Raw genomic sequence first — 18,681 nt, 5'->3', positions numbered from 1 at the left:
GATATTATTACTTTGAACTTGATTTTTAATTTTTAAAATAAACTTTTATCACAGTATACTACACATGAAGAAAATCACATGACTGTGTAGCTGGATGACATTACCAATTGGTTATACCCATGTAGCCATTACCCATGTCAAGAAATAAAACATGACCAGCAACCCACAAAACGCTTCTCATGCTTGCTTCTTGTCACACCATTTACCCCGACCCCCGGCATAAACAATAAATTGATTTTACACCATAAGTTAGGTTTCTAAAATATTAACTGTAATTTATACAGGTGGAGTCATGGAACATGTATTTTGGGTGTATCTGGCTTTAATTCTGTATTGTGTTTGTGAGATTCATCTCTGTTGCAGCAGCAATTGTTTGTAAATTTTTCTTGCTGTATCATGGTACTACATTTTATGTATACTATCTATGTTTAAGTATTGCAAATATTTTGTTCCACTCTGTGTTTTATCTTTTTATGCTCTTAATGGTATCTTTTGATGAACAATAGTTACTACTTTTGACATAGCCCAATTTATAAATCTTTCTGTGTCCTGTTAAAGAAATCTCTGCCTACCCCAGGACCATGAAGACATTTCCTTGAACTTCTTAAGAAGCTTCTGTTTTCATCTATAAACTATTACATTAAGTACATTCATTCTTCATAGGTTTTAAAACAGAATTTTATTGAAAAATAGATATTGAATTTTATCAGATGCCTTTTCAGTCGCAATTAAGCTAGTTACTTGATTTTTTTCCTGTTTTTGTATTTAATCTTGTGTTTAATTATGTTGCAGTTTTCCTTGTGTTTTATCTGCAGCCCATTCTTGGGATGTGCCTTTTTTAATAACAAACATATACCCAAGTCTTAGAATAAATTAAAAAATATCCGCTCACTTGGAAATAATGTCAGTAGCTTCATTCATTTGTTGTCTTTTTATGTAACCATCTATTTTAATTCCAAATATATCAGTAAATAATAGACTAATGTACCACGATGACTGTCTTTTTTATTAATTATATATTTTTACTTTTTATTAATTCACATTTTCTTTTGTAAGTGAATGAAGCTATTAATTTGTGTTGTATTTCTTTAATGAATTAGCTTGATTTTTTTGTAATATATTTTCCATTTTATTTATCTCTTCTTTTGAGATTATTATTTTCATTTACTTTTCCACTTGTAATTTTGTTCCATTTCTAAAATCTCAATTCATTTTGCTCTTGCTTTTCTTTTTCTTAACTACTAAAGTATTTAGACTGGTAAATTTTTCTTCGGTAGACTTTCGTATGTTTTGATACAATTGATACTTCTCTTTAATATTTTTCTTTACATATTCACAGTTTAGGAAAGATGTGTATTTCTTTAAGTTAAAATATAATTTCTTACCTGTCACATGATGCATAATTACATAAAATTTGTAAATGTTTTATGCATACATTATTTCCAAGTGAGTGGACATCTTTAATTTATTCTGAGACTTGGGTGTGTGTTTGTAATTTCTTCCTTTTTTGGATTTATTACGAAAATAATGACTCCTAATTCCATCTGTTAATACTGTCTTATCTTTTAGTTATTTCTCTAAAGAAATTGAAATCACATTGTACATATTACTTAAAAATTTTTTTCTTAATATAATGTGAATATTTGCTTATGTGATTAATTATTTAAAAAATAATGGCTGCATATATTATAAAGATCTTTCATAGGCTATTTAATGAGAACAGCTTTATTAGCTATTTAAATTGTGTTACGTTACCTTTATTTGAATTTTTCAATTTTATTTTCATGTGTTTTTGAAAACGCATATACCTAGCATGAAATTCAAAGGAAACAAGAGTTTAAAAAGTCTCTCTGTCTCTTTCCCACTCTTCCTTCTCTGTGAAGCAACCAGTGTTAGTTGTATTTCTAAGCAATATGCACTTTTTCCTTTTTCACACAAGTGGCCATTTGCATCTTACTTTTTTTCACTCAGTATACTGTCGAGATGATTTATATCAGTGTATTAAAAACCTCATTCATTTTAAGGCTACAGAGTGTTCTGGTATGTAGATGTGTCAGCATTTATTTAAGCAGACTAATGTTTCTAGAATTTAAGTTGATTTTTAATACTTTTAACTTGAAACTATTTATTGAGATTTGCTCCTTGATTTTAAACTGCAGATCTTTAGACTGATTCCTTCTCTGGCTCTTTTGCCTTTCTTAGTGAAAAATGGGTCAGGCTGATGACTGCCACTTAGACTTGTAGAAGTGAAGTTACCAACCCCTTTAAAGAAATGATGAGCTCACTTCTTCGGGGGGCTAGGGATGGGAGGGCATTAATTAAGTATGGGAAGTAGTATTTAAGGAATCTTGAAATAGAAGGTCCTAATGGTACAAATTTGTTTTAAATGTGAAATGTAGTAACATAAAACATCCGTAAGACATAAAAGTAGTGCTTAAAGAATTATAAGATGAACATCTGTATAATCCCATCCAGGTCTGGAAATAGAACTCAGCACACACCTGTGTGCCTCTTTCATTCACCCCTTTCTTCCCTGCCCCTTATGGTAGCCACTCTCCTGACCATTGTGGTCTTCTTGCTGATTATCTTTATAGCTTTGTAAGCTAATTATGTATTCCTAAACCATGTAGTAAGATCGTGCCTGTGCTTGTTTTGGAACTTTTCCCGTAATGTTGTCAGATGTCTGAAATTTTGTACTCTTAGGAGTAGTCCTGAAGAAGTGAGGGCCTAAGGAGTCCTGCACATCTTGTCTTAATGAAGTTTGAGGGTTCATTCTTATTATTAGGTGAACTCAAGATCTTTTTCGTACCAGGTGATGGAGCTGTATCTTCACTATTGCCAGAATTCTGGAACTAGCTCTGTGTTTGGTTCTTTGACATACTGCTTCTGAAGCACCTATTTTCTGCAACCAGGGGATAGTCCTGCCTGGTCCTGCCTGGTCTCTTTAGTCTGATCTCTCTTTTTCCTACTCTCTTGTTCCTCTGCTGAGCGTTTTAAACTGTGTTCATGGTCAAGAGACCCTGTTGATTGCCAAAACAAAAACAGAAAGGAAACAAAACAAAACAAAAAACTACTTCTAAAGAAATTCTGTTTTCTTTCCTAATCTGTAAAAGTTATTTATAATCTTGGGCTTTGTTCATAAGTGCTTTTTCCTTTCTCCCATTTAGGCATCCTGAAAGCTTGAGCAAATCAAGTTTTATTTTTGTGTGGAGTACCTTGCATTTTCTATAAACAAGTAGAAAGTGGCATTGTGTTATTAGAGCATGCTTCCTCTTTAAAAACAGAATATTTTGTATAAAAAGACCACAAAAGTAATTTCTAATTCAGTTTTATAGTTGTTACTTTTGAACTTTTCTGATGCTGCTTATACCACAGCCTAATACACATACAAATATATGTAAAACTGAGAGTAAAACTTCATGAAGAGCACCCTTACTGTATAACTCTGATATTGTTCATTCTGTTCTAATTTCATTAAAAATAAATGTTGATTAGGGACTCATTAAATCGTCTGCAGGATCTTTCAGTAAGTCACTGCCTGCAGTTGAAAGGTACCCTGATTTTCTTTTAGAGGAAGAGGTTGGCTCTGAGGGATTAAACTAAATTGGGCAAACTAGTGTTGTGGCGTGGTTAAGAGCATGGACTTTGGAGAAGGGCAGAGTCCAAATCCTGGGTTCAAATCCTGGCTCTGCCACTTGTCAGTTGTTTAACCAGGGCAAGCTAGTCGGCATTCTTGGGCCTCAGCCTTCTGCAAAGTGGGAAACACTTCCTGCTTAGGGATTATGAGGATTAAATAAGTCAGCATTAATGCACAGCTGCTATTATTACCTATTATGCCTTGTTTCAAGACTTCAGGGAGTTTCTCTGACTTCTAGCCCAGTGTTCTTTGTACAGAATGTAGAATCTGCTGTGACAGGAGTTATGGGACAGCGTTAAGTAACAAAACATGTGGATGGGAATTCTTTAGTTGATCTGCTCACCCTTTGGGATCAGTTTAGGTGACTGCTAAGGTCTGTGCTCGCAACCTCTGCTAGTTTATTACAGGACTGGGAACTGCCTGAAAGTGTCAGACGGTCACCATGCCTTCACTGTGGAAGACTTGGTCTTCCTGTCCCTATTCATGGGAGGGAGGTTGAAGTAAAGCCTGTGTGTGTGTCTGTAAAATCAGCTCAGAAGGATAGAGGACATATACTCCTGAGTCTTCACTCTACCTTTTCCCATATCTCACATTTAAAATTTATTCCCCCCCATCTTTTGAAGAATAACCAGCTTTTATATTTTAGATTACAGTTTATTCATAAAAGTAATTGAAGCAGATTTGAACATTGAAATTTGAGCAAGAAAATTAAATTCATATAAAATCCTACTGTGAAGAGAAACCTATTTAATAACATTTGGTGTTTTTTCTTCTAGTCTTTTTTTCATGCATTTTTAAAAAATGTTCCAGTAATACTGTATATTCAGTCACTTTTGTGATACAATTAAAACTGAATTGGTTAGATAGCTTTAGATCAGTAAGATGATAGAGGACAGGAGAAGGGATACTTTGTTGAGTGGAAGGGACAGTGACCTCTTACTGTCTCTGCTACTGAAGGGTGGCCCTTGATATAATTTTTCCCTGTCAGGTATTCTGGAGCAAGTCAGAATTTGACCTTAAAACTCTTTCCTACTTTCTGCTTTTTCTCCCTTATTTGGCACACACTCCTGAGGTCAGAAGAACAAGTATTATGCTGCTGTAATTAGATTGCAGTAGATTTGCTGTTTTTTTGTGGAATATGAAAGTTGACTTGTTTCTGCTCGTTCAACTAAACATATACATGCCAGCCAGTGCTTTTCAACTGCTTCAGATTCCCTACCCAGTGAGCTCACCCCAGTCCTGAGAAAACCCAGGTGTGATGTAACCTACCCTGCATGTAGTACTTGAGTGATGTGCTCTCCGAAAATGGTGACCTAACGTGAAGCTAGCCTGTTTTGTTTTTTTCTTTCCTACAGATTTTGAAGCCAGCTTCATAAGACTATTGGACAAAATAACTAATGGTTCTCGAATTGAAATAAACCAAACTGGTAAGCTACTTTTCTTCCCATTCCTGAAAACACCTACTTAGACATTCCTGTGTTACTCACTCTTTCAGATTGAATAAACATTGTATTTGGATGGAAAAACCTAGTTTCCTGTCTGTGATACAATTGTCTGGGGATAGTATGTGAAATCTGTCAATTTAAGAGGCATATACTTGATTTAAGATTAGAAGACTGAAAATTTCAGATCAACAGATGAGCAACTCAAACAATAAAAATATTTTGTACCTAACATTTATTTCAACGTACGTTTACATTTACAACGTACATTTTATTGTTGTCGCGATAAAATCTTCCGACTCTGAGTTAGTTGTGTGTGCTGAATTTTATTTTTTTACTTTGTCTTTTAAAGAGTTTTACACAAGTATATACAGAAAGTGTGAAAATCCCTTCATCTGTTTCGTCTTCCATTCCCTCTGCCAGGGGCAGCCATGGTCACTGCTTGTGGAGTGGGCCCTGGTCTGCTTTCTATGCATTTGCTTACATGGGCACTTCCATATCTCAAACCATCAGCAGGGCTGTGCTCTTCATATTGTTCTGCAGCCAGCTTTTTTCATTAGCACAGAAAGCTTGGGGAATTTTCCTGTTAGGCACGTGCAGGTCCATCTCAATATTTCATTGGGCCTTATATAGTATATTGTATGGATACAAGATACTTTATTTAACTACTCCCCACTGATATACATTTATGTTGTTTCTAGCTTTTTGTCTTTTTTTTTTTTTTTCTCTTAGAAACTCTTTTATCTACGTTGTATAGACGATCATGGCAAACATCCTTTGACTGGCTCCATGAACTCTGTACCTTTGCACATTTATTCAACAAAGGAAGCCAACTTTTCTGTATGTTGGCTATCTTAAGAAAGAAGACAAGCTTGGCTTCATAAATGCCATGGGACTCGTTGATCTGTACCTGCACTTAAGACAGACCTTACACAGAACAGGTTTCAGGCATAAGGCATCAGATAGCCTTTGCAGGCTGTGATTTCCTTGGTCTTCCTTGGCTTGTTTACTTTGAAATTGCTGGATATTTTTTCAGCAATTTTTATTGGTGATTCAGAGGGCAGGTAATTCTATTCTTTCCTAGTCATAGCTACAGCTTAGGTTGGAAAGTAAGACATTTACATGACTCTGCCTCCTTCCACCTCCAGTGTTCCTGCAACCTCCCCTTCCCCTAGCCAGAGTAGAAGCCTTGTGGAGGATATAGCTCAGTAGTAGAGTGTACACTTAGCATGCATGAGGTCCTGGGTTCAGTCCCCAGTACCTCCACTAAAAAATAAATAAGTAAACTTAATTACCTCTCCCCACCAAAAAAAAAACCAAAAAACAAAAAACCAAAAAACCAAAAACACAGCCAAACAACAGAGTAGAAGCCTTTGTTCTGATGATCTGGTCAGTTTCTCATTTGGTTAGTTTGCAGGCATAAACAGATTTGCAGAGTTTAGGGGTTACACAGTCTTTTCTTTTCCTTTTTTTTTTTTGGCTTTTTGACCTAAAAGATTGTTTTATGACTCTAATAGTATTTAGAATAACTGATTTAGAGCTTTTCCTTCTTTGATCAGAATATGATTCTGATAGTGGTTGTTTGGATTTTGGTTTTTAATATAATAAAACCTACATCTATTTTATGAGACTCCAAAGAGCTGCTTTCCTTTTGGTGGCTGAATATAGTTCCTTCCTCTGATGTTAAATTTGTTTATTGGTAAATTGTGGCAGAAGACGTTGGCCAAAGGTTACAAGCACCAGAAATACTGTGTTCACTTATTTATACTAGAGTACTTTATTTTGTTTTTCCTCCAATATGTAAACCTAGTAAGAACCTTTTTGGATGAATGTGCATATGTGAAAGGATAAATAAAGATAACAGAGTTTCTGCTAAAGCTACTCAATAATTTTAGATACTTCTATCTGTTACTTTTAACATAGCTACTGTTAATGGAAGTAAGTGCCATAAAGGACTTGCCATCTCTAGGCATCTTGCTTGGTGAGTGTGGTATGTGGGGAATCTCATTTCAAGGGCTTATAAGAAGCTGGTTGCTGGCATGGTGATTCTAGAAGATGATTTGTAAGTCCCTGTCCCCCAGTCAGCACAGTCTGAGACTGCTGGGAGACTACAGTGCCTATTAGGGTATCTCCTCTGTGCCCTGACACGACTTTGGCAATTCAGATGGCTTAGGGAGGGGTTTAATTTATTACTGTTTATTAAATTACACTCAGTTTATTATTGTTACAGGGGCTTGACAGGAATGAGTCAGCTTTTGGACTGAAGCGTGTGGGCTCTTAGGAATGGCATTTTGAACTCTCTTGGATGCCCTTGTCAGACTTTCCCCTGGGGACTCACTGCCTTCATTGCCTTCGTGACACTTAGTGGTTGGTTTTTTTTTTTTTTCCCCTGACTTTCTTTCTTCCTGTGTAAGGAACGACCTTATATTATCAGCCTGGCCTCCTGTACGGTGGGTCTGTGGAACATGACTGTAGCGTCCTTCGCAGCATTGGCTATTATCTGGAAAGTCTTCTTTGCCTGGCTCCATTTATGAAGCACCCGCTAAGAATAGTTCTGCGAGGAGTGACCAATGACCAGGTTGACCCTTCGGTGAGTAGTGAGGCCACACCATGGTGTGATTTTTATTTTGTCTCTTGTCACAACCCAACTTTTGAGAAACCAGTTCCTGATAAAGCACGGGTTTATTGTTGAGTGTGTGTCTGTTTTCTTATTTATCTTGAGATTTAGAGGTTAATCAGTCCAGAGGGGCAGATAAGCCAAGACTCACAATCATCCAATTCAGTGACGATTGTTAATATTCGTCAAGGTGACTTTCATTGTCATGTCTAAGAACCTTCAGAGCAGATGCTTACCGTATCATCATGGTTAACATGAAATATGGCTCCATTGGCTGAAGTGTGAGTGTGCGGTTTTCATGAGGTCATGTGATAATTGAGGTTGGAAGGCAGCAGATCAAAATTTTAGACAGAGACTAATAGCTCCTTGGCAGTGCTGCAGCATAATCCTGACTTCGGCTTCAACCATAAACTTTAGGACTTTCTTCTTCCGAAAAGAGTTTGCAGATTTAGAAAAAGGGTATGATGGCAGGGAAGGTATATGCAAGCTTTGCTAGTTTGTGGGCACCAGCAAGCTTCTTATTACGTGTGCTCATTTTCCTGCATGTGTGGGGAGGATAGTTTAATATCCAACGAGGATATTCGCTGTGGCTACCATTGCCAGCCTGGGATGGGTTTTGTGTGTATGTGTGTTTGTTTGTGTGTCTGTAAGAGAGAGAGAAAAAGAGAGAGATTAGAGGAGGCCTGCCTTAGTCCTCTTGTAGGGAGGCAGAGATCCCTACCTTTGGATGGTCTGCTGTATAGAGAAGGTATCTTAAAGATGTGAAGTCCTGACTGGGGATACTTGTTTTACAGACATTGGACCAGAACCCCTGAAGGGGCAGCTTCTGAGGCAGAATGTGAAGTGTGTAGCTTTCCTATTGTACAACACAGGGAATATAGCCAATATTTTATAACATCTACAAATGGAGTATGACCTTTAAAAATTATGAATCACTATGTTGTATACCTGTAACTTATACGATATTGTACATCAACTATACTTCAATAAAAAAATAAAATATATTAAAGATATATATAAATTTTTTAAAGCGTGTAGCTTTCCTAACCAGGGAAGACCAGTCAGGTGGTGCATTGAGCCCCAAACTGGAGACTGCTGGTATTCACGAAGACACTTACTAGAATATAAACATGGTTAGTATATTCTCAGGCATTAAAAGAATTGTTCCCAACTCTTGGGAATTCAGGTGCATAAAATCTTCCTGGGATCTTGAGTTCAGTGCAAGATCTGAAATTCTTAGCTGTATGGAAATGTTGCATAAACTGTTTAGAATTTTAAACTAATATCAAACAATTCCTTTTTCCTACATTTTGTGGAAACTTCTAGGAAATGGATCCTTCAGTTAAAAGTGAAAAAGTGTGAGAGAAAACGTCCGCACTTTCAGATTTGGAAGGGGCGGGAGGGGACGGTGCCTTGAATATTGGGAGAAGGCCCTCAAGCTTACAGGAGGGTCTGGCACTGTGTGTCCCAGTTTTGTACTTTTTCTATAATTACTAATGATCTTAAAAGCTGTTATCACTGGCAATATTAAAATTTACATATTTACATCTTAACAGTGACAAAGATTAATTGACAGATTCCCTAGGAATAGTACTTAATTCTTTTATGCAATGTATTACAATTTTTTTGTTTTTGATTTCATGTGCTGTGGGCCTGTCTGCTTTTGCAAGCTGCATGGCTAAAATGACCTTGGTTAGTACCTGGTTCCAGCCCAGGATAAAAGAAATACACCTAATCCTGGATGAAGAGTAACTTCTTCAGCCTGTAGCTTCTTTATTTAGAACTTTCTCTTTAATGTGTGTTTTCCCCGTGAGTTTATGTCCACGTCTACTCTCTGCACACAAGTGTGAATACAATGAGTTCTGCTCTTAGGGAACTTGGTCTCATAGGTAGACAGCTATGAACAAGGCTGTATAGCTCTGAGCTCTGATAGAGGCACAAGCAAAGTGCTGAGGGCTGTAGAGGGCTTTCTGGAGGGAAGGAGGCCACAGAGTCAGTCCTGGTTTTAGGAAGATAACTCGAGGTTGAGAGAAGGATGAGTTGGAGAGATGTCAACTAATTTGAACATTATGCAGTTGGAAGTGGAAAGAAAGGGACAGACATGAAGGAGAGATTTCATAACTTGGTAACTAATTGGAGTTGGGATAGGAGGAAGAGGTCATAAATAACTCCATGATTTCTGTCCTGGTTGACTTGAAGGATAGTGATCAGAAAGAGTTGGACATGGGGAAGAGGAGAATTGTGGTGGGATGATGGATGGTGTGTTTGATTTCGATCCTATTACCTGGGATATGGATATGCACAGAGGCTACAGTTTAAAGTTGGAAATTACTGTCTGGAGCCTTAGAGATAGGTCATTAGGATCTTACCTACTGATATTTCATTTCCTAGGAGCATGAGGTTGACTAGTGCCAAGGTTAAACACTGGCAGCTTTTTGGCTCAGTTAATACAACAGGCAGGTTTTTCCTTTGGCCCACACAGTGTGTTGCTGGTGGTGGTATGTATATCTGGACTGGTTGCTCACATTGGAAACCCCAGATGTTACAGTGTAGTAGGTTGATAGAGCAGCACTGGACCGCTGTTTTGTCCATGACAGCCACCAGTTGGAGCGGAGTAGCACCTCCCCTCTTTGGATAAGGTATGAGATAGATCTTCAGCTGGACACAGGTCATTTAACTTCTTTCTCTGGCCCCTGTGAGGGGTAGAGATTTGGCCTCATCGTTTGGGGGCCTGAGAATAGAAGAAAAGGAAGTGAGTGTGTAAGGAGTGAGTGGGGGAAGAGGAGTTGGAGACAGTGACTGTGGAGATAGAAGTACTTGGAGAAGCCAAGTAGGAGTTGAATTCTAAGAAGCCAGGGATGGTCCACAGAGTCAGTCTTTGCAGGAGCTGAGTTAGGACTGGGCAGGAAAATTGGGCAGTGAGAAGTTTTATTGACCTTTGAGAGAGCAGTATCATTGGAGGACAGGGGCAGGCACAGGTTCAGAATGAGTGGAAAAATAGAACCGTGGAAGATTAGGAGAATCTTCCAGAAGGTTAGATAGGATGATTCCCTAAGAGCTGAGGTTGGGATTTTTTTTTTTTTTTTATGAAGGAAACTTGAATGTGCTTTTAGGCTGAGGCGAAGCTGTAATGGAGAAGGAAAGAATTAAAATAGAAGGGGTAGCAGGATTTAGTAGGTCTGACTCCTGCTGACATCCAGCAGGCAGCAGAAGTGATAGGATGAGCCTTGTAAAAGGGTAGGAACATTTTTCCTTGGAGGCAAAGGATAGGAATAGGTGGAAATTTTGAGAAGAAAAATTCTAGGAGGTCTCCTTTGAATCTCAGTGATTTGATACTGGTACCAACTAGCTGGTCAGATGGTGAGTGAAGAGTCCATTCTTTTTTAGTATTGTCCTGGCAGAGCAAAGAAGTACAGTTAAGTCTACTGTGTGCTGGGCCCTGCTCTAGGTATATGTATGTATGTGTTCATATTTATTTCATTCACAAGGCGAGATGGGTGTTATCACCATTTCAGGCAAGGTAACTGGAGAATAGGTTTCTTCCCTTTTTATATTTTCTATTTGGTGTAGATCTGATCATATTGCTACCTGTTGATTGATTGACTGGACTGTAAGGGTGACACTTTCCCCGAGGTACCACTCAGGTCAGACTTTGGCCTTTTCCCTCTAACTGCAGAGTGACAGATCGATTTTCCTTAAGCAGAACCTGCAGACCACCCCTGCTGTGCTCGAACTAGTGCGCAGAGCCGGGGGAGGCTGTGGAACATGTCCAGTCCAGCCCCTCTTTATACAGCAGGAAACCAAGGCCCTGGGGAGAGAGTGTCCAGGTCTCACAACTGGTAAGAAGCAGAGTGGAGCTTCAGCCCACAACTGCTTTTGCAGCCTGTGTCCCACCGCACTGAGTTGTGTGCCCTCCATGTCAGATGGAGAGTGACTTAGGAGACAAGACTACACCTGCAGTTACACTAGGTTTCTGGCTGACCTCAAAGGCAGCTTGACTCCATCCTTTACTACTTTATGTGTAGGTAGGATGAACCAGGAGGTATCCTCTGTTTTCTTGCCTTTCTTTTTCCCAGGAGAGCTGGAGGCTTCCTAGTTCCAGGAGTCCTGTGGGCAGAGTAACCTGTGTCTTTGCGACCCCCACTTTTTCTAGAATCTGGCTTGACCTTCTCCCCAGCTGCCCTTAATACTAGCCTAGACTGAATTCTTCTTGATTCTGGTAATCCCAAATGCATATTTTAAGTGTTTGGGTGTGTAGCTTTAATGTTTAATTGAAATTAGCTAATCTTTACTGGATTTTCCCAGTAACTGCTTCTGTCCCACCTGATCCATGCTGTACATGTTCCCAGGCTTCATAGGTCATTCCTACCTCTGGTTAATTTTCTAATACCAGAATATTTAGTTGGGGAGTATTTTCTACCATAAAGCCTTGTTGGAGTATTGTTAGTATATGTTAGAGCTGGTAGCAACTTGAAGACAAACTGGCTGAGTCTCTTACCTTAGAGACAAGGAAATTTAGACAGCTGAGATTTTCTTGACTGAGGCCACACAGCTAACTAGAGACAGAGCCCAGCCAGGACCAGGGCTTTTCCTTACAGCCTTGGTTCGTGCTGCCTGCCCTCATTACCGCCTTGTAGGACCAGCCCCCACCAGCCTGATCCGAGGGTTTCTAGTTCCACTGGAACAAGCAAGGGGTTACTTTTCTGTCCCAAATTGCCACTGAGACAACATTCACTAACTTGTTAGGTGAATGTGGTTTGAATGTCATCCTTATCCTCTGTGAGGAATCCACAAATGAATAAGGAGGGACCTGGGCCTCCTCGGAGTTCTAAATGAGGAGGAGACAGCAGTTCCACTTGGCACAGTCTTGCCATCAACTGTGGATGTTGTTGTTGCAATTTAGGGTTTGTGTTGCTTCTTGCAGTTTGAGGCTGTCCTATCCCCGAGGCCCCCACTGCCTTGTAGAGTCACCTACCGCCTTTAGCAGCCTGTGGGGTGGGTGTCAGCAGGGTTCTTAGATAGGGGTCTTAGATTGAGTAGTTCATTTGGTTTGCTTTAGCTTGGAGTGCTACTAGCTCTAAACATTAAACAACCATGTTAGAAAAAGAATACTAAAAGAGGCTGATACTTTCTTTCATAGTGTCCATACCTATAAGAATGAGCAGAGGTCTCAGTCTGCTTTATTTTTAAAAAATATATATTTTATATATATTTTTATTGAAGTATAGTCAATCTGTATGAGCTCAGCAGTTTCTTAGTGCTTTTTGCGTGATGCATGTGATGCACACAATGACCCATAAGGTAGGTGTGTGGTATTGTCCGTGAGGAAAAGAGGCTCAGAGAAGCCAGTGGCTTATGAAATCTCAGTCTTAACTGGGAGCAGAGCCGGCCTACACCCTCAGTCGTAAGGCAGCCTCCTTTCTCTTTACCAGGCTAAACCTTAACCTGCTTCATGGGCTCTTTCTTCTTTCCAGCTCTCATGGTTTAATTGAACTTTTGTTTTTTTCTGAAATGATTCTGTAGGTTGATGTTCTTAAGGCAACAGCCATTCCTCTACTGAAACAGTTTGGGATTGATGGTGAATCGTTTGAGCTAAAGGTAAGAATGTGTAAATTGTTGGCGGTATATATCTGTGTGAAAGATTTTCTTACCAGGTCATTGGAGGAGTTATGACTTCGTGAGTGTGTGTCAAATTTGAAGTCACCATTTATGAGAAGACTTGTGGGATACATGAACCATACATGCAGTTTTTGAGCTGAAAGGGCCCCTTTAGTAATGACAAGAATAGCCAGCAGTTATATTGCACTTACTGTGTGGTAGGCAATGTTGTAAGCATTTTGCGTGTGTTCAGTCCTTTACTCGTAACAACTCAGCTAATCACTAGTGGAGCCAGGATCTGGCCATGGTGCCTCTCTGATCCAGATCGTGTATTTTAATTTGTGTCCAGAGCCTCCCAACATGAATCTCCCTGAGAATTTTCAGTACATTACTTTCAAAACCTAGTGGAAATAATTTAAGCATCTGTTTGTTTGCTATTAAAAGGAATTACATCATTCTAGTCACACTGGATATGTTAAGCTGTCTAGCATCTCTACTTTTTAAATTGATGTTTTTAAACCAGGGAAATGACTTCATTTTTATTTAATAATATGTTGATGGATCAGTGAATTCTTTAGGAGAAAAGGGTTCCTGATGGTTAAGAAATGGAATTAGCTTATGAACTAGGCTAGTCCCTTGTTTTAGGGTTGAAGAAACAGGTCGTGGTGGTGAAGTGACCTGCCTGGCTTTGACTGGGATAAGTAGGCTCGGTGTCCACTGCTCTTTCTGACACACCACACAGTCTCCTTGCCCAGCACGTGCCTCCTCGGAGCTGATGTAAGGTGCTGTTGATCTTGAAGGGGTTGACAAGTTGGGTGTGAAAGAGTTTTCTACATTCTTAGGAAGAACCTCTTAGCATAAGCCAGCCAGGTTGGGTGTCATCCACTCTGCTGAATCCTCATCTCTTCTCTCATTCCACGTGCAGATTGTGCGAAGGGGAATGCCCCCTGGAGGAGGAGGTGAAGTGTTTTTCTCCTGTCCTGTGAGGAAGGTCCTGAAGCCCATTCAGCTCACAGATCCAGGAAAGATCAAACGTATCAGAGGAATGGCGTATCCTTTGTATTTGCTTCAGATTTCTTATTTTTGTCTTGCCTCACTAGGAATGACTCAGCAATTTACTTCTTCCCAGGGTTATTTACATTTTAGACAATCAAGTTGGAAAAGTCTTAACAGTGAATTCATAATTGTTGGCCGAGATAGGATACTTTATTATCTGCCTCACTATGACTAGATTGATGGATTCATTTATTTTTTCAGTTAGCACTTAAGCAAACACTTAAGCAATCTGTAGTGTGTGTGATACTCTCCCAAGGGCTTTGATTTTGGGGTCACCAATGCACTGCAGTCCCTCCCTTGGAAGAGTTCATCGTCTGGTGAAGGAAACAAATACGCAAACACATAATTCTGCCGTAATGTGTAAAGTGATACAGATGATATGCAGTGGGCAGGGGAAGCTAAAAATAGAGAGTGGCTAATTTGTCTAGAAGATGTGGGAGTACTGAATGATAATGAATAATATCTACCATTTATTAAGTGCTTAACACTCCACTATGATAATTTATATATTTAATTTATTTTCATTTATTTTTAAAAATTACTTTATAGAGGTATGATTGACATACAGAAGGCTGTATATATATAATGTGTACAACTTGATGAGTTCAGAGATATGTAAACACCGTGAAACCATTAACATGATCAACGCTGTAAACATATCCATCTCCCCCAAAAGCTTCTTTCCACTCTATTTATTACTTTACTTTTTTAATTTTTTAATTTTTTGTGATAGAAACACTTAAATAAGAGCTACCCTCTTAACAGATTTTTAAGTATGCTGTACAGGCATTGTGCTGTACAGATCCCTAAGCCTTAATCATCTTGGATCACTGAAACTTTGTACCCTTTAACTAACATCTCCCCACTTCCCCCTCCTCTAGCCCCTGGCAACCATTGTTCTGTTCTCAGCCTCTGAGTTTGACTATTTTAAATTCCTCATGTAAGTGGGATCATATAGTATTTGTTCTTCTGTGTCTGGCTTATTTCATTTTAGCATAATGTTCTCCAAATTCACCCATGTTGTCACAAATGACAGCATTTCCAGTGGGATTGCTGGATCAAATGGTAGTTCTATTTTTAATTTCTCAAGGAATCTTCATACTGTTTTCCATAGTGGCTACATCAGCTTACATTCCTACTAACAGTTGCAAAATTTCCCTTTTCTCCACACCCTTACCAACACTTGTTATCTTCTTTTTTGGTAATAGCCATGCTAGCAGGGGTGAAGTGATGTCTCAGTATGGTTTTAATTTGCATTTTCTTGATTATTAGTCATATTGAGCACCTTTCTATGTCCCTGTTGGCCATTTCAATGTCTGTTTGGGAGAAATATCTATTCAGGTCCTTTGCCCATTTTTAAATTAGGTGATTGTTTGTTTGTTTAGCTCTGAAGTTGTATGAATGTCTTAGGTCTTTTGGATATTAATCACGTTTATGAATTTCAGACATTTTTTCATTACATGGGTTGCCTTTTCACTTGTTGTTGAAAAGATTGTTGTTTCTTTTACCTGTATTTTTGGCATTATATTCAAGAAATCATTGCCAAAGCTACAAGGCTTTTCCCCTATGTTTTCTTCTGGAGTTTGAAGTTTTATGTTTGCTTTAATCCATTTTGAGTTGATCTTTGTATGTGGTGTAAGAGTCCAATTTCATTCTTTTGCATGTAAGTATCCAATTTTCCTAGCACTATTTATTGAAGAGAATATCCTTCCCCCATTGTGTATTCTTAGCGTCCTAATTGAAGATCAGTTGACCAGATGCATGTAGGTTTATTTCTGGGCACTCTGTTCTGTTCTATTGGTCTATATGTCTGTTTTTATCCCAATACCATGTTGTTTTGTTTTTTGTAGCTTTGTAACATATTTTGTAACCATGAACTGTGATGCCTCCAGCTTTGTTATTCTTGCCTAAAGTTGCTTTGGCTGTTTGGAGTCCTTTGTGATTCCATAATACATTTTAGGATTGTTTTTTCTATTTTTATAAAAAATACCATTGGGATTTTGATAGGGATTGCACTGAATCTGCAGATTGCTTTAGAAAGTATGGACATTTTAACAATATTAATTCTTCTAGCCCGTAAACATGGACTGTCTTCCCATTTAAAAAGTCTTCTAAAATGTCTTTCATCAGTGTTTTTCAGTTTTTAGATTTCACCTCCTTGGCAAAGTTTATTCCTAAATATTTAGGGTTTTTTTTTTTTTGAAATGCTATTGTAGATAGGATTGTTTCCTTGATTTTCGTTGGAGATAGTTTGTTGTTAGTGTACAGAAATGCAACTAATTTTTGTATGTTGATTTTGTATCCTGCAACTTTATTGAATTCATTTATTAGTGCTAAGAGTTATTTTATGGCATTCTTTAGGGTTTCTACATATAAGATCATGTCACCTGCAAACAGTTAATTTTACTTCTTCCTTTCCAATTTGGATGCCTTTTCTTTCTCTTTCTTGCCTAATTGCTCTCTTTAGGATGTCCAATTAGTCTGTTGAATAGGAGTGGCAAGAGTAGGCATCCTTGCTCTGTTCCAAATCTTTGGGAAAAACTTTCAGGTTTTCACCATTGAAGATGGTGTTAGCTGTGGGCTTTTCGTGTATGTTCTTTATTATGTTGAGGTAAGTTTCTTTCATACTTTGTTGAAAGTTTTTGTCATGAAAGAGTGTTGAATTTTGTCAGATGCTTTTTCTGTACCTATTGTGACAATGATGTGAGTTTTATCCTTCATTCTGTTCATGTAGTGTATCAGATTGATTTGCATATATGTTGAACCATTCTTGCATCCCTGGGATAAATCCCACTTTGTCATGTTTTATGATCCTTTTAATGTACTGTTGAACTCAATTTGCTAATATTTGCTGAGGATTTGTGCATCCATGTTCATCAGGGCTATTGGCCTGTAATTTTCTTTTCTTGTGGTGTCTTTGTCTGGCTTTGGTATCAGGGTGATGCTGGTCTCATAAAATGAGTTTGAAGATGTTCCTGCTTCAAGTTTTTTAGAAGTTTAAGGATTAGCGTTAATTCTTCTTTAAATGTTTGGTAGAATTCACCAGTAAATTCATCTGATGAAGCTACCTAGCCCTGGGCTTTTCTTTGTTGGGAAGTTTTTGATTACTGTTTACTGATTCAGTCACCTTATGTGTTAGGGTCTGTTCAAGCTCTCTGTTCTTGATTCAGACTTGGTAGTTTTTAATGTTTATAGGAGTTTATTCATTTCTTCTAGATTGTACAATTTATTGGCATATAATTGTTCATAATACGATCTTTTTTGATTTCTGTAGCATCAGTTGCAATGTTTCCTTTCACTTCTGTTTTTAGTATTTTGTGTCTTTTCTTTTTCTTAGTCTAGCTAAGGGTTTGTCACTTTTGTTTATCTTTTCAAAAAAACCAACTTTCAGTTTTGTTGGTTTTTTGTTTTCTGTTTCATTTATATCTACGTTAATCTTTATTGTTACTTTTCTTCTGCTAACTGTGGATTTGGTTTGCTTTTTTTCTAATGTAAAATTAGGCTACTTACTTGAGCTCTTTCTTTTGTAGAAAGAATGTAGGCACTTATTGCTATAAAATTCCTTCTTAGTACTTCTTTTGCTGCATCCTGTAAGTTTTGGTATGTTGTATTTTTATTTTCATTTGTCTCTAGATATTTTCTAATTTCCCTTTTGACTTTTTAACCCAATGTTTGTTCAAAAGAATGCTTCTAATTTTCATATATTTGAATCCGCATTTTCTTGCTGTTACTGATACTTGGTTTCATTTTATTGTGGTTGGATAAGATGCTTGGGGTGATTTCAGCCTTCTTAAATTTTTTAATACTTGTTTTGTGACCTACCATGTGATCATAGATAATGTTCCATGTACACTTGAGAAGATGTGTTCTACTGTTGGTAGGTGGAATGTTCTTGTATATGTCATTAGTTTTATTTGGTTTATAGTTTGTTCAAGTCTGTTGTTTTTCTTATGGATTTTCTTTCTGGTTTTTCCATCCATTATTGAAAGTAGGGGTACTGAATCTCTTGTTATTATTGTATTGACATCTGTTTCTCCATTCAGATCTGTTAATCTGTTTCTCCATTCAGATCTGTTAATGTTTGCTTTATATATTTAGGTGCTCTGACGTTGAGTACATATATATTTGTAATTGTTACATCTTCCAGTTCAGTTATTTTGTTATATAAAGACTTTTGTCTTTTGTAACGTTGAAGTCCTTTTTGTCTTAAAGTCTGTTTTGTTTGATATAAGTATAATTCATCCCTGCCTTCTTTTGGTTACTATCTGCATGGAATATTTCCATGTCTTTGCTTTCAGTCTGTTTATGTCCTTACATATAAAGTGAGTTTC

At 37.9% G+C, this 18,681-nt stretch overlaps 1 protein-coding gene across 3 annotated transcripts in view; it reads left to right on the top strand.

Moving 5' to 3' along the window:
* RCL1 (RNA terminal phosphate cyclase like 1) overlaps positions 1-18,681 on the top strand; it is a 104,540-nt gene that overhangs the window by 34,114 nt on the left and 51,745 nt on the right. For all 3 annotated transcript variants that reach the window (XM_031449765.2, XM_031449768.2, XM_031449764.2), the window contains 4 exons: positions 4,993-5,064; positions 7,494-7,669; positions 13,220-13,294; positions 14,220-14,344. In XM_031449765.2, the coding sequence (XP_031305625.1) occupies positions 4,993-5,064; positions 7,494-7,669; positions 13,220-13,294; positions 14,220-14,344 (448 nt within the window). The remainder of the gene's footprint in view (positions 1-4,992; positions 5,065-7,493; positions 7,670-13,219; positions 13,295-14,219; positions 14,345-18,681) is intronic.

The sequence above is a fragment of the Camelus dromedarius genome, chromosome 10 (genome assembly GCF_036321535.1).
Source record: "Camelus dromedarius isolate mCamDro1 chromosome 10, mCamDro1.pat, whole genome shotgun sequence".
Lineage (NCBI taxonomy): Eukaryota > Metazoa > Chordata > Mammalia > Artiodactyla > Camelidae > Camelus > Camelus dromedarius.
Note: the sequence above shows the minus strand (reverse complement) of the source record. Positions and strands in the feature narration are given on the sequence as shown.